At 33.9% G+C, this 17,500-nt stretch overlaps 1 protein-coding gene across 1 annotated transcript in view; it reads right to left on the bottom strand.

Annotated features, from left to right (window-relative positions):
- LOC119597577 (patatin-like phospholipase domain-containing protein 7) overlaps positions 1-17,500 on the bottom strand; it is a 37,687-nt gene that overhangs the window by 12,397 nt on the left and 7,790 nt on the right. Inside the window, 14 exon segments of the mRNA XM_037947156.1 lie at positions 4,063-4,249; positions 4,715-4,834; positions 5,062-5,220; positions 5,441-5,623; positions 5,810-6,042; positions 7,047-7,208; positions 7,399-7,555; positions 7,742-7,865; positions 8,023-8,154; positions 8,307-8,839; positions 9,719-10,077; positions 10,194-10,288; positions 17,228-17,242; positions 17,244-17,419. Coding sequence (XP_037803084.1) covers positions 4,063-4,249; positions 4,715-4,834; positions 5,062-5,220; positions 5,441-5,623; positions 5,810-6,042; positions 7,047-7,208; positions 7,399-7,555; positions 7,742-7,865; positions 8,023-8,154; positions 8,307-8,839; positions 9,719-10,077; positions 10,194-10,288; positions 17,228-17,242; positions 17,244-17,419 — 2,635 coding nt within the window.

Here is a 17,500-nt window from a genome sequence, read left to right as displayed (position 1 = left end):
TATATCAAGAATTCTTATCAAGAAGTCAAAATAAAAATAAAAATCATATGTAACAGTTACGACAGAAATAAATGTCTCTCTTACAAAAAAGACAGTGATCTAAACTATTTAATTATCTATTCAAGAATTAGTTATACTTATCAAGAGAAAACTGCTTTGTACAATGAAATGCAGACAACTGTACAAACTCATTTTAAAACAATGCAATTGAAAATAACCCCAGTTAAAATGCATCACAACACCCCAATACCATATTCTATTGGCAGTTTTGGCAACTGAATACACTTATAAATGGCAACATATCATTCAGTCATGCATAACTAATATTCACTATGACCTCTGAAATTTAAGAGTTTTCACCATACAGTGTCTGATCAGCATGACAATACTGGTAATCAATAAACAAAATAACCAAATTTGTACACCATGGAGTATCATGCCACACACCCGTATAAAATGTCTACGGTCATGAAGAGTAGCAACAGAGCAACCCATCACCACTCTTGATACTGTGCATTCAAGAAACAGGTACCTCCAACCATCAGTTTGATCAGCATGTATTCAGTACAAAACTTTGTGATCTGGTGCTGTGCTTGTATGCAACAAATAACCCATAAGAACAAGCAGACTTACAGTCACAGTAGCAAGCATAGATATTTTCGAAAGTGAAGTACCTGTAAGCAACTGTAGTTATTGGTAACACCCCAATGTACAGCCAACAGTTTCATACAGTGTAAATGGTATATAGAGACAGAGGTGTTGCTTGAGATCAGTTTCCATAACAGCCTCGATTTCTAACTAAATAAAAGATTGTAAAAATTTTTTTAACACAATATAAATTGTGAGCTTTCTCTATAGACCCTGTATGAAATGTGATGTATACTATTTGTAATGAAGAAAAAAGTGAAGCACCCACAGAAGAAACAAATGAACTGTCCAATTCAGACTAAATGAAACATGTCAGCTTCTTGATACACAAAAATATACATATACATGTGAGTATATGTAGGTGTACATATATACATACATAATATACATACACATATACACACATGCACACACACTCACACATGTGTGTATGCATGCAAATGTGTGTGTATATATAAGTGCGTGTGTGTGTGAGAGAGTGTATGTGTAGTGTTTACATAAATGTGTGTGTGTGTGTGTGTGTGTGTGTGTGTGTGTGTGTGTGTGTGTGTGTGTGTGTGTGTGTGTGTGTGTGTGTGTGTGTGTGTGTGTGTGTGTGTGTGTGTGTGTGCGTGCGTGTGCGTGTGTGTGTGTGTGTGTGTGTGTGTGTGTGTGTGTGTGTGTGTGTGTGTGTGTACATTCTCATATAAGCATACACACACACACACACACACACACACACACACACACACACACACACACACACACACACACACACACACACACACACACACACCACACACACACACAACACACACACACACACACACATGTATGTATGAAGATGAGTGTGAGTGAGTGAATGAGAATGTGAGAGAGCATAAGTATGCTTGAAGGTGTAATAGTGTGTGTTTATATGTGTTGGTAGGTGTGTATGCAAGTGAACATGTAAAATATACCAAAATTTCCTAACAAAATGATTGTTTGTACTAGCACACTATGTATATGAATATGTAAACAATAAATACCTAAATTTGTTTAAGAAACTTAGTGAACTCACACTATGGTTACCTTATTTCATATTTGCCAAGAAGCCACACACCTCATTTATGGCTAAGAAGTTGGTTCTAAAACAGTTTTCTCTTGTTTTCCATCTTCACACTAAAAGTGTCTGGTGTTTATAATCAGATGTGGTATGTATAATGTTGTTAAGACTAACAGTATAAAAATGCAGATGAATTTTTTACTTTAGCAATATTAGATAATGTTTAACATCTATCTCATTCCGGATGAAGTCAAGGACAACTTCATAATCAAATGTCTATTCATTATTTTTTAATTGGCATCTAATACAAATTATATAATATAAACAGACACAAATGTCAATAAAACTTAAGGCAGACCATAATTACAGCTTGTACTGGTTAGATATATTCTAAATCATTATATTACTAATAAATCCATGTGCACGCACACACACGCACACGCACACGCACACGCACACACACACACACACACGCACACACACACACACGCACACGCACACGCACACGCACGCACACACACACACACACACACACACACACACACACACACACACACCACTAAAATACTAAAGCCTTACCATCATTTTTTTTTGTTCCATTAGCATTAAAAAAGAATCTGATAAGATACTAAAAGCAGATGGATGGATAACTACATGAGCACTATACAAACCAATGAGTGTCTTAGCTTTGGATGAAGAATGCGGCCTCTTGGCATATATGAAATAAGAAGACTACAGAGAACAGAACAGATATTAGGTGTTAAAAGTTAATGTCCTTGCAATAATACACAGCACATTTAGCTTAATAAGGAAGTTCATTTATAAGATTAATTTCTGCTTCAATTTCAGTATAAATTGAGTCTCTAGTGTCTTTTTGATTCAGCAGCATACCCAATTATGGTAAGTACAATTCCAAATAATGTTTACATCATGTTTCATTAAGATACAGCATTCTAATACATAATTTTTACTTTATGCTTAGAAGAATACAACAACAGAGCAGCCCACTGAAAATGAATATATGCTGAATATAAGAAAAAGCAGTAGAGTAAATACAATACATTACTGATGACAAGAACTAAAAAGAATAACACAAAATGCAATAAAACATAATAGATCAATAATGAATTAATACACTTAAAATTTTTTTAAAGAATTCCTTTAAAAAAATCAATGTTACAACTGAGAGATCAAGTAATACCATGCATAAAAAGCAATACATGCACTTGAACCCAACAAACTTGCCAATACTATATTATGGATAGAGCAGCCACCTTAACCTTCAAAGGATGAAATATAACAATCATAACTCTCAAGTAGAAGTATCCACAGGGTAAAAGACAACAAAAGTCATCAAAAAAGTATCCAAAATTATCTGTATTACAAACATCAAAATTATGACCTGACCTAAAGTAACTGTATATTGAAGTACCCCCAAAATCACAGTTTTTTTTGTGTTCTCATACTTCATAGTCCTTATGGGTTAATGATTCATTCTAGATACAACAAAATAAAAATCAAAGCAACTGTAGAACTAAATTCCAAAATAATTATTATTTGAAATATGTGACTTGAATTTCAGTTTGCCGAACAATCCAGTCTTGATTGTCATCCAAGAAAATCTATCACATAAGGTCTTTCAAGCCATATACTTTAACACTATCTACACTGGCAACAATTACAGAGGACAACAACAATAACAAAATAACAATCACAACATCTATATAATCATATAAAAACTTTCTTTCACACCAATTTTCAAAAAACATGAATGATAAAAAAAAAATTAGAAGATGGATGCAGACAGAGTTATGTAGCAAAAGAAAGGCCTAAAGAGAGAAATATAAAGGTCAAGAAGGAAGAGGAGGAGGAAGAGGAAGACGAGGAGGTGGAGGAGGAGGAGGAGGAGGAGGAGGAGGAGGAGGAGGAGGAGGAGGAGGAGGAGGAGGAGGAGGAGGAGGAGGAGGAGGAGGAGGAGGGGGGAGAGGAGGAGGAGAGAGAAGAAGGAGAAGAGGGAGAAGACAGAGAAGGAAAAGAAAGATGGTAAATAACAATTACTTACCATCATAAACCAAGAACAGCAATGTTATGGAAATAGACATGACAAAATCAAAAATAGGCAAATAAGCAAACAAAATCAACAATGATTAAAATAATAAATAAATCATACAATAGTTACAGGCATAAAAGAAAGATGAACAGAAAAAGAATACTGACAGGAAGAAAACATGCAAATTTGTAAATAATCTCATAAAGAAATAAACAAAATCAAATAATAATAACATTAATAAATAAAAAAATGAAAAACGAAATAGGCATAGAAGAGGAGGACGCACAAGTAGATGGAGACAAAAAGAATGAGAGAAAAGAGTGTCATCGAGCAAAGTTACCGTGAGTGTGGATGCGCGCTACGGAGTCCGTGATGTCGGTGGTGAGAGTAAAGTAGGGTAGCCACAGGTCCTCTATGTTGGTGTCACCCAAGGCATCATGAAGCAGTTTGTTGAAGCCAGCACCAGAGAACATGGACACCTCTGGGTAGGTGAGGTCTAGGGCCATGCGCCATATGCTAGTCATTTTCTGGAGAGTGTAAATTCCAAACTTGAATTGCTTTTGTGATGATATTGGATCCTGGATTCTAAGGACTGACTTCTATTTTGAATATACATACTCTTAAACATGATGTACATTATACTTAGGAACTCTTTTAATACATAGGGTGACAATGATTGGATTAACTACCCAACCACCTTGGCAAAAAAAACTCTTTTCATATAAAGTAAAAGAAGTACTCTAAGAAAAAAAATATACACTTATTCTTATGACTATATTTATCAGATCAAAGGTTTCACATCAAATACTGCACTGTAACAACTGCAAATGGCAGAAGGATTGTCAAGGAGTTAGACTTACCAGAAAACTATGATGATACTATAATACCATGCAATATTCTTAGAATTTACATTCCTCACACAAACAGTGAAAACTTGATAGAGAAAATAGTCATAGTCCTTAAGATAAAACCATATAGGTAGAACAACATACCATGCTCCATTCTCTAGCTTTCTGTGTAACTCTTGTAATGTCTTTCTCTAGACTGTAAAGGGCACCCACAAAAGCTCCAATGCTCACACCAGCCACCATGTCAATTGGAATACCAACTTCCTGTAATCCAGTTGAGATGTAATGGTGAATAACCTGATACATAGCTTATAATAAAACTAAAAGTTCAATTACAGAAAATAAAAAATACATATATACACCATTCCCTCAAAATATTTTTCATGATGAAGATGATATTTGTCAATCTACTCATTTCTTTAAATTATTACCCTTATTCTTATCATTACCATTATTATCATTATTATTCTTTTTACAGCATAAAGACAAACCTTGATTGCTTTGATCATGCCAATATGAGCTGCACCTCTTGCTCCTCCTCCACCTAACACGAGCCCAACACTTGTGCCAGTTAAAAGTCTTGCTAAGCGAGAGAAGTCGCTGTGTACATTTGGCTTGGTTCCAAACACCTTGTCAGTGTAGTATTCAACCTATACAAGATTCACATTGATAAATCAGATCACAAAAGTAAAAAAAATGTAGGATATAAGACAATATTATCAAATTTCTATCCAGAAAAGAGCTACCAGCAGGGATGTGTTGTGTAACACAATGTAAGATAATACACAAGATATAAAATCATGGAATGAGATAAAATCTAATACACAAAATAAACAGCATAAATGTACAAAACAAGGTACTAATTCTTACAATTTTAGAAGGTGGTCTCTTGTGAAACATTCTCTTTGGTGCTCGAATGTGATGATGTGACTGACACCAAGACCGCATATTGAGCCATCGCACTGTGCCTGAGGGAGGGGGTCCTTCCTCACGGTGAAGGAGAATTAGCACCTTTTGAGTCCTCACTGCCATTTTCTCAACATGCTTTTCAATCTGTGGAAGAAATCAATATATACAAACACTTCCAAACATTTAGTATTTCTTCTAGCAATCTTCAGCTTCTTTAAACGACAAACCAACCATATTCCTTGCAAATAAACAAAGGCAAATTTAAAAATTGAACATATGGAGTAAATCCAATTATTCTTAAAACAATTATAATCACTTTTCTCTTCTTACCTTGCCCATTTGAGGCTCACTCTCCGCTAACCCTACTGTAAGTATCACATCTGCCTGACGAATACAGCGCTGAGTCCAAACAGTCAGGGATGAATCACACTGATACAAAGTCACTCGATGTTGGTCCTCAATGTGCCCCAGCCATGATATGAGTTGATATTCATTTGCTGATTCCCATATACTTGTACCCATTGAACGCACCACATATTCAGAGGTCAGTCGAACTGCAGGACCTGTAAAATGTTGTAATAACATTAGAGTAACTTATAAAGTAAAAAGGTCTAAAGGAGAAAAAAGAGAAAACAGCATCTACACCCCATAAAACTATGTTTATCATTCCTCATAATCAGGGAAACTAACTATTAACCAAGTCAAGTTCCTCCAAAAAATAAATAAATATATGATACAAAGTCACTCAATAAATAAATAAATAAATAAATAAATATATATATATATATATATATATATATATATATATATATATATGGGGCCGCGGTGCCCGAATGGTTAGAGCGTCGGACTCAAGACTGTCACGACGGCAATCTGAGTTCGAGGTTCGAGTCACCGCCGCCGCGTTTTTCCCTTAGGCAAGGAACTTCACCTCGATTGCCTGCCTAGCCACTTTGGGACCAAATCAGCCCAAGTCAGTGCCGGTAAATAGAGATGGTGATCGAGAAAAAAAAAAAAAAAAAAAAAAAAAAAAAAAAAAAAAAAAAAAAAAAAAAAAAAAAAACACCGGGCGGAAGGCAATGGCAAACCACCGCTCTAAATTGCCAAGAAAATCATGGAAGCCCATGATCGTCAAGGCCGCGGTGGCCGAATGGTTAGAGCGTCGGACTCAAGACTGTCACGACGGTAGTCTGAGTTCGAGGGTTCGAGTCGCCGACCGCCGCGTTGTTCCTTGGGCAAGGAACATCACCTCGACTGCCTACTAGCCACTGGGTGGCCAAGCCAGCCAAGTCAGTGCTGGTCCCAAGCCCGGATAAAATAAGAGAGAATGATTACCTAAAAATGTAACACCGGCACTCTCCGTGGAAAGGAACTGGGGACCCTACCACGTAACTCACTCCAAGAGCATCACAACGTGAAAACTGCAATTGAGTATCATGCTGTGACCACGGCGGCTCAGACATGAACCTACCGTTAAATGATGATGATATATATATATATATATATATATATATATATATATATATATATATATATATATATATATATATATATACTGAAAGCTTACCAATGGAGAGGAGAGAATGATACAATTCTAGAGTGAACTGAGAAAGAGGTACATCTTCTGAAACAGGAACTATGGCCACAGTTGAATAATTGCTTTGGGAAGGTCGCTGTTCAATGTTGAGCCCCAGTGGTGCAGGGGAGGTAGACGTCGATTTCCATGAGCCTGAAGATAAAGGTTGAATCTATATACTCTATATGAGGAAAAATTCCATGTTCACATGAAAGTAAATTAAATTTATGGAAAAAAAATATAAAGCTTAATTCTATTTTTCTTATACCAGATCAATCAAAATACTAGTAAAAAAATAGTAACAAGCTGGAAAACATTAATCAATTAATACCAAAGGACTTACCAAGAAGTCTTTGCCCTAGCAGCTTTATCAACCTAGTCATCACAACAGGGTGTTTCAGCTTGATAATATTAAAAAGACCTTCAGGCAGTTTTGCCAATTCTGAATCTCGCACAGCCATAACAGTAGTACTACGGTCTGTCTGCGTTAATAGCTCTACCTGTTGGGAGATCATGAATATTGATTAATTACATATCAATCACATCTACTAGCTACAGAATATCTTAGTTTACAAATCTACTGATATTCTCAAAAGGTCTCTAAATTGCAGATGAATTTATCATTTTCTAAATCATATTAGGCACTAATATCCAAGTCAAAAATAATATTGTTATTCATTACTTACAATTCCGACAAGATCACCCTTGCCATACTCAGCAACGACTTCCTTCCTGCCATCTTTCAAAGTGATAACAGATCGTAGCCGACCACTTAAAACAATAAAGGTTGCATCTGTTCTCTGGCCTTGTCTGTAAAAATCAAGAGTTATACAGAATATATCCATGTATCTATTTCACTTTATTTCTTCTTTCTTCAATAATATTTTTTTTTTCTAAATTAATCTTTAATCCTTATAAATTATCCAGTTTTTACAAATCTCTTCTATTTTGCTTCTGTTTGACTTACTTGTAGAGAGCTCGGCCAGCCTCTAGGTGTTCCCAGTCAAGGGCAAAATCAATCTGTCTCACGAAAGGTGACATGCGACGCAGGACAGTGTTGGCAACATGCAATACAACCTCTGGTGTTTTCTTGATGATACTGTGGATGTCCACGATTATATCAAATTTCATTTTCTCTAACTTTTGTAATAATATTCATGAACAATCTTTTTTTATAATTCAAGTGTAAATACTGATTAAATTTCATTCATGACCTCAGCGAGAAAGGCAACTGTCCTCTATGATACTCACGCATAAAATGTTTCTTTGCTGATAGATGCTACTCGAGCTGAATGTTTTGCCTTTACTGTGAAGAAAGATGGATCGCCCGAAAGCACAGCTAAACCTCCCACGAGGTCCCCAGGGTGTGCGGTGAACAGAAGAACATCATCAGGTGTGTCAGGAGCATGTTGGGACACTGTCAGCGTGCCCATGAGAATGTACACCAGAGCTGCTTCTTGCATTGAATCCTGCTTCATGAGGAAGGACCCTGCTGGCACATCTCTCACCTGAACAGCCCCCTGTAGGATCTCATCAGACTCTAGGTGTAAGAGTCCCTGGAATTTTTCCGTGGCCAGTTTCAAGGTGTGAGCATCATCTTGTTCATCCTTTGGATCAACAAGGACAATTTTCCGCTGGCTGCCTTGCCTCACGGGTGTCTCTGGACCCTGGTGTTCCCCGTCGTCATCCCCATCACCATCAGGGGTTGATAAACTGTCCCTTTTTACCTTGTTGGGAGATGCTAAAGAAGGAACAATATTGCCAGTACTCCCTCTTCTAGGCACCTGCAAAAAAACATAAACAAATACAAAGTAATACATACATATGTTCTCCTTCTTTTCCCTTATCAAGCTTTATATCAATATCAATATTTTCAAGGCTTCCAAATTTATTTTATAAATCTGTTTATTGAACAGGCCCAATGATATTGTAGTTTATTCAGGTAAAAAATTACATATAAATTCAATCAAAAATATATATTTACTTTTCTACATTAATGCAGAAGAAATAATCTACACGCACTACACTGAAATAATCTGTTTTTTAAAAGCTGTCTCAAACACAAAACAATGCAAACTGTAATGTGCAACTAACAAGGAAAAGAGGGAGATAAATAACAACAGAGCAAAGTTTGATCTTTTAACAAATAAGAGCAACAACACAAATTAAAAGATTTTTAAAAATCCCCTTTAGTGTTACTAGCAAAAGACATACTGCTCATGCCATAGTATTATGCAGGTAAAAAAACATTGTGGTACACAAAAGAAAAAAAGAAAAAACTCTTTGGTACATACAAGCTGTGTTTCCATAGAAAGAAAAAGACAAAAGAGAAATCTTTTCAGCTGTAGTCAGTGTTTCATATCAACATAACTGAGGTCAATGCATTATGTCTACTAATAATTTCAAGTCTTCTCTTTGTTCTTGTTTTGACTAATTCTAATATTTTTTTACAAAGTGTGATAGTCATTAATATGCATTTCTAATCCAAACACTTCCTTACGTTCTTTATTTCTGATTTTTGTTTATTTTCAAATTATAGTATTTTTCATTTCTTTATGAAGTTAAATAACTGTATGTACTTTTTAATTTGTATATAATGATTTGTCTTTGAAATGAAAGGACTGTCTGTTTCTTATATTGATGTGCAAGTCCCAAAAACTTACCTTATTTATAAGCTCTGCTGAAAGCCCAAGGTACTGATGAAGTGCCATGAAGGTCACACGCATCAGCCTGACCATGATGATCTGAATAACACGTACAAACATGTCAGGGTGTTTGCGGAATGTCTCCTCAAAGACTTTTACAGGAAATTTCATAACAATGGAGTCTTCCTCTGCTTTGGCTTCGACAGTTTTGTACGGCTGTGGATGGCCAGTCAAGACATCACAGAAAGACAGCAGTGAGATGATAGACTCTCCAGGTAAGACCTCTTTCAGCGTAAAGGTGGTAGTGCCATCTGGCTCACACACGTACACACTCAAACGTCCAGTCTGCACTATATAAATATTTTCATCTGTCTGACCTGCAATGAGAGGGACATGAGTTGGATTTAGTGGACTACATATATCATCCAATTAGCACATGGTAGATACCATGTAAAATATGATAGCTATATCAGTATGTATAAGGTATACTTACCAACACTGAAGAGTGGCTGTCCTTTATACAAATGAATTGTCTGGACACTCTTGCATAACTCCAAAAATAACGGCATGTCAAAGTGGCCAAAGACCCTAGAAGAGAAATATTTGATAAAGGATTAGCCTCAAAAAAAAAAAAAAAAAAAAAAAAAAACAAGCCATACCCATAAATATTCTAGCTGCATTATTAATTATTTATATCCATTTGCTGAGAGCAAATATATAAGTCTTGGGAGTATCTGAATTAATAGTGATTTCTGGAATACTCAGCTCCAACCAAAGCTAAGCTGTAGCTCTTTCACATACTACATACTGAAAATTTTCACTAATTGTCTGTGTCTTATAACTAACAAACCTCAGGAGAAAAGGTATGAATGAGAATGAATATTTTCATAGTGCAAGATATGTACAAGACTGGTTTCAATGTATTTCTGATGAAGATAAAATCAATACCTGTCAAATATAAATCTTGCACTGTAAATGTATTCATTCTCATTCACACCTCTTCTACATTTTTTGCAATGAATACTGCTCAGACCCCAGGATTCAACTCTAGCTTGGCTAATGGGTGGAAGTTATTCACATGCCAGACACTGTTGATCTGTCTTTTTCACTTGAAGTTAAACTATGAAATGGTTTGAAAGAACTTTTATTTGTTGGTTTAGTAGTAAGTGAACATCATGATAACTGTATCTCTCTAGGACCCTAACTGAACAATACATGAATCACATTATCAGTGTATGTGAAGGTTAACATATACCCCAAATCTACTGACCTAAACAAGTGTGTAACCAAGTGATACCAAGACTAGCAGCCAAGCAGTGTAATGGTGAGAGGAGCTGTTTTGAATGTTTGTTTCAGAACAAGACTTAAAAGAACACTGACTCTCTAAGAAGTTAGAAAAAAAAAAAAAAAAAAAAAAAAAAAATTGTATCTTCTTGTGTCCTAAGGTCTTGTATGCAGGTTACAAATATTACCAATAACTTACAACAGCCCAATCAGAAATATTACCCAAGCTAACCACACATCCTTGAGTCAGGGAAGAGGAGAATGAGAGAGTGCGGATATGTCTTTACAAACAGATGGCTCCACAAGTGCTCACCTGTATTCCCTCTTCCTTGAGTATTCATTTTTTTCTAATGCTCTTAATATCAACACTGTTATTATTCTTACTCATTTCATAATCATTGTTATTAACAATACTAATAGCAATATAAAATAAAATAAAATATTTCCAAAAATCAAGGAAAAGAGTAAACAGAAGAGATGGGTAGAACTGGTAACTGACTCCTAGGTGACTTAAAACTTGTGGAGCCATTTATGTGTAAGGACAATTAACCCCTACAATCCGGATGAAGCTTCAACCATCATGTTATGAAAAAATGTGGCTTGTAATGGTGATGTGAACAGGGAAAATCTGGCTGTGGGCCAGGGTGACGCTAACTTGCTGTCGTGAGCATTTCGGCTGAAGGTCGGGCTGATGTGAAAGACTTCCCTCGAGTGCATAAAGCTCTTGGGGAGTGATTAGACTCATTTGGCATTTAGGAAGGGGCTTTTGCATTATTTCCATCAATAAATGAGTGTGGAATGTAATGTCTGTAAGCCATAACTGGAAGAATGCTGGCTCCAGGGAGGACTCTATTTCTATGCTCAGGATCTTATTCCTGGCCACCATGACCTGCAGTGCAGGTTCTATTACAGAAATTTGAAAATTATTTAAAAAAAAGGACACAAATAAGAAAATGGTATTTATTGTTATTATTCTTGCACTGAGGTATAGACTACCTAGAGAGATAATATGGAATCTGTGCAAGGAAATCAGTCTATCATCATCTGGATAAAGCAAATCAAATGACAAATATAGACATTAAAAATAGCATAAAGCTAAAAATGTTTATGCAGAGAAAGACAAAATAACACTGAGTCTTGTCACTGCACAAACATGAATATCTGTGCCTGGCCTACAAGCCGAATTTTGGGCCACGTGATAGCAGTGAAGCATCTGGATCCAACGGGTTAATAAACTAAACTCACAGTGGGCATGGCATGTGTGTACATGCCAACCTCTGCAGCAGGGGGTTAAAATGGAGTAAGCTTGTTTGCTTGCTTGCTTGTTTGCTTAAATTTTTTATTTATCTTATTATTATTATTTTTTTTTTATACTCAATTTCCCCCTTTTATTTAATTTTTGTTTCCTTACAGTTTTTCCTCCATCCCTCCTTCTTGGCTGGCTCTTTACTTCCCTTTATTGTATGGAGGGAGGGGGGAGCTGGTTAACTCTCTCTTCATCCTCACTTTCTCCTTTCTTTTTAGATTTCAGGTGCTTCAGCTTGTGAGTTTTATGGTTGAGATGGATCTCTTTGTTTGTTTCCCCTTCACTGTTGGTTGCACAGTAGAAGAGAGAACTCTACTATTCTGCTGCCTACCTTTCAGCCTAAACTTTCCACCAAGGGGGTTTATTATAAAGATACAAGTCATTGGAAAAGTCCTTGGGCCCATTTCTAACCTTATAAAGTCCAAGCTTGTGCTCTCATTCTCACTTCAATGATTGGCTCTTTGCTAGGTTAAGTGACGGGGAATAGTTTCCCTCACACCAATCAACAGTTATAAGTGCTAGCAAAAGCTTTTCTGGGCTCTGATATTACACAGCCTGTCCTGACATCAATGAAAGAGTCACTTTACCACAGGTTATGCCATTTAGGAGAATTCATCTTTGGAACCTAAAGTCATGCAGTCTTCTCCAGAGTAACTTTCTCAATCATGCATGCCTGTGACCTTTAGATCTCTGCCCCTCTCCACTGGAGAGGGTGTCTCATTCTCTCACTTCCTTGATTAGGCTATCATCCACAATCCACATAATCTTTGGACTAGATCTCTCTCACAGATGAAAAGCATTTAGTCTGTTTTGAAATCTTTGATCACACACATACAAACATACAGAGACATACAGACCACTCTCAGACAAGCTTATTCAAATGCCTTTAATAATGACAGAACCAAATATAATACAACTAACAGATTGAAATGTTGAATTTACACTACTCAAATCACTGTTTATGCACAAAATGAGAGAAAAAAATATATCTAATAATTCACAGCTAGACTCCGCACACTCTATTATCAAAACACAACTTTCTGACTTCTTTATCCAACAATATCTATGTTTACAATATCAATATCTATTGTTTCCTTCTTGTAATAACAGGGCAGGAGAGGGGGGGCAGGTCTGACAATATTAAAAATAATCTGATTCTGTAATTCAAATGAGACCATGGCAAAGAAGATCAATCCTTACAATTGTAGTTCATGAGTCTTTTACAGATTGTATTTCAGATTTCCCAGCAATGCAACAACACATACGCAAAAATACCCTTGATTAACAAATATCATTACTCAACATTTCTTGAGCCACTGCTTTACATTAGTCATCAGCATACAACTGACTGACTATTAATATCAAATTTTGCAATCACACTGGTAAGATATGGTAAAAAAATACATTTATCTACATTCAACATTATATATACATAATCCTCCAATACTTTTTCTGAAACTGTGTATCCTTTAACCCAAAGCCAACAGGCATGGCATGTGTGTACATGCCATGCCCACTGTGAGTTTACTTTATTAATTGTTTTTACACAAAGATGGCTACATTTATTCTAAATCACCAATGAGCCAATTACATGTACTACCTGTCTCGCCTGTTCACCCTTTTCCTTGACTTTTGAATTTTTTTATGTTAACCCATTGCCGACGGGTGGCATGTACGCACATGCCATGGCATGGCGGGACCATCTGCTGGGGGCACGTACGCGCATGCCATAGAGTATGTATGGACATGCCATGAGTTTTTTTTGTTACAATCACGGCAAAAGATTATTTTTTTGCCAGTGAAAGTGTGATTAAGTCAGTTTTAACACTTTCTCATTTTTACCATGCAACAAACAAAAAAAATTGCAACAAACCGACGATTTCAACTCCATGATGCCGCACACTGCTTATTTTATTCGGACTATAGACCGAATAATGATCAACTATGGAATCTATATAACAACAAAAATACCCTTCAGTCTCGATTTATCAGGAAGTTTGGCAAGTAGAGACTGTAAAAAATAATGAAAACTGAAAATACAACATATCTTCGTAGTATTACGAAGAAACGGCATGGGATGCTGGTATTTGGCATGAGTGGTCGTGCATGCTAGGGCGACGATATAAGCCCCCGGCAGCGAGGCCCTGGCCTCTATGAATGCTACCCGTCAGTTATGGGTTAAATAGCTGTTACTACTGTCAATAACATTAGAGTAATTATAATGTCTTTAATAAAAATAACACCATCGATCTTCATAGCATTATTAAGAAAAAGTTTTTTCCCACAAATTCAAGGAAAGGTCAAATCAGATAAGGTCACAAGGTCTACTAATTGACTCCTTAGTTGCTAGGCACTTGCAGGACCATCTATGTGCAGATACATTTCACAAAAATTTCAATATAATCCCAGATGTTTTCTCATGCAATAAACCACAGAATAATTTTTAAAGGAATGTTAAATGTAGATATAGCAGATTATTTTTCACATGGTGTAAAGAAAAAGCATTATTGCATAAATGCCCATGCCAGTGTTACAGAAGCAAGTCCACACAAGTTAACATTAGACAGCAGTCACTTTCTCTTGTACGAACCATGAAAAATTCGGAAAGCAGCCTGAAATATTCAATGCTTCACTTAATTTCAAATGGAGGTGTTTCATGATCATAAATACTAATAAACTGTACCATATTTGTATTCTTTAAAAAATATATATTCCAAGAACTATTCATAAATATATCTTAAATTAGCGTTAATCATTATTTCTTACATGACACCCACACCCTAATGAATATACAAAAGAGTCAAACTGCTACTACAGCATTCCAATTAACTATAATGTTCATTTCTGGAGAACTAAAAAGCAGACTTATAAACTCACACAATTTCCATTTTCTGTGTAGCTCATGGTCAAGTAAAAAAACTAAACATTAATTATCATATTTACATAATATATCAGATTCCCCATCTCCTTTTCCATTTCCCTTCATACAGCTTTCTATATATAGTATGTCACTTTACATTTTAACTACTCAGTTGATCTAAAACCAAATACACACATACACACAGGAGTATTCTTCATTCTATACTTATATTTTCTATGTTCTTACACCATAAATCTTAACATCTGTGTGTGTGTGTGTGTGTGTGTGTGTGTGTGTGTGTGTGTGTGTGTGTGTGTGTGTGTGTGTGTGTGTGTGTGTGTGTGTGTGTGTGTGTGTGTGTGTGTGTGTGTGTGTGTGTGTGTGTGTGTGTATACATAAATAGATATATAGATAGATAGATAGATAGATAGATAGATAGATAGATAGATAGATAGATAGATAGATAGATAGATAGATATAGATATAGATATAGATATAGATATAGATATATATAGATATAGATATATATAGATATAGATATATACATATAGATATATACATATAGATATATACATATAGATATATACATATAGATATATACATATAGATATGTATACATACATATAGATATATATACATACATATAGATATATATATATATTATTCTTTATATATATATATATATATATATATATATATATATATTATATATATATATATATAATATTATATATCTTTATATAATTAAATTTTTAAAATTAATATTTAGTTTAATTTATATTTTATATATAGTTAAATTTAATTAATTTATAAATTAAAATAATTATAAAATTTTTTAAATTTATATATAATTTTATAAATAATTTTAAATTTATATATATATAATTATAAATAAATTTTTATATTATAAAAAACAATAATTAAATTATTAATTAATATTATATTATTTTATTGAATTTTTAAAATATTCCCGTTTTTAAAAATTTTTAATTTTAAAAATTAAAATTTTATTGATTTATAATTATTTAAATTAGTTTTTAAGGGCTTGCCCCCCCTCCTTTTTACCCTCCTCTCCTTTTCCCCAACCAAATGGTTCAAGGATTCAAAGTTTTTTGCCTCATTCCCTATATCAGTTTGTAGGGGGGGTTTTTCTCCCTATTTTTAACATTACATAAAATTTTAATATTTATATATTTAAATTTTATATAATATATATATATATATATAATAATATTATAATATATATTTTATATATATCTATATATTTTAATAAAAATTTTTAATAAAAAATTTAAAAATTAAAAAAGAATATATATATATTGTATTATAAAATATTATATTTATAATTTTTTTTATAATTAATATACATACATATTATTTTTTATATATTATATATATATTTATTATATATATATAATATATATTAATATATAATATATTAAATATTATTATATTTATATATAATATTTATATATTATTAAAAATTTATTTAATTTAAAATTTTATTTTAAAATATTTTAATATTATTGTTAATATATATTTTAATTATTTATTATTATTATATATATATTATATATATATATAGTAATTATTAATTATATGTATATGAAATATGTATATTAATTATATGATATTAGTATGAAAAGAATGAAGATATGTAAAAATGTAATGTAAGTAATTAAAATTTAAATGAATGAAAATTTTTTAATTAATGATATTAATGCTATGTAAATGCATTGTTAATATATTATTATATGTAATGCATATGTAAAATTATTATATATATGTATATGATATGTATATATATAAAATATATATAAATATATATATATATATAAAAATAATTTTTAATTATATATAAAATTTTAAAACTTAAAAATTTTAAATATTAATAATAAAAAATATGATATTTAATACCTTAAAATTACTTACATATTTCTTTCCATCTTCTACTATATATAACAATTACTTAATGAATAAGAAATAAAATCACCTATAATAATCACTCTTAAAATCTCTTTCAGGAACATCCACTCTTAAAAAACACATTCACAAGACCACCGGGGATGCTTCCCACCTGATGTTCTTCGCAAAAAACAAACTCCCCCGGGTACACTGGGTCAAGGGTCAGTTTTCCTGAGGTACTCCGGTTTGGGGCTAAATACCTCCGCTGTGGCAGTCCCTCTCGCCACGGCCGGGGAAACTGCCTTGAAAAGCCCCGGGCCAAGTAGCGAGATGACACAGGCCTCGTTGGAATGTTGGCCTTGACCTGAGGAGTTGAATGGACTTGGTCAGAAATGACGTTGTTGTAAAATCTGGGTGAGATCATTAAAGTAAGAAAAAATGATTT

Source organism: Penaeus monodon, chromosome 3 (genome assembly GCF_015228065.2).
Source record: "Penaeus monodon isolate SGIC_2016 chromosome 3, NSTDA_Pmon_1, whole genome shotgun sequence".
Classification (NCBI taxonomy): Eukaryota; Metazoa; Arthropoda; class Malacostraca; order Decapoda; family Penaeidae; genus Penaeus; species Penaeus monodon.
This window is presented reverse-complemented; position numbering and strand designations above follow the sequence as displayed.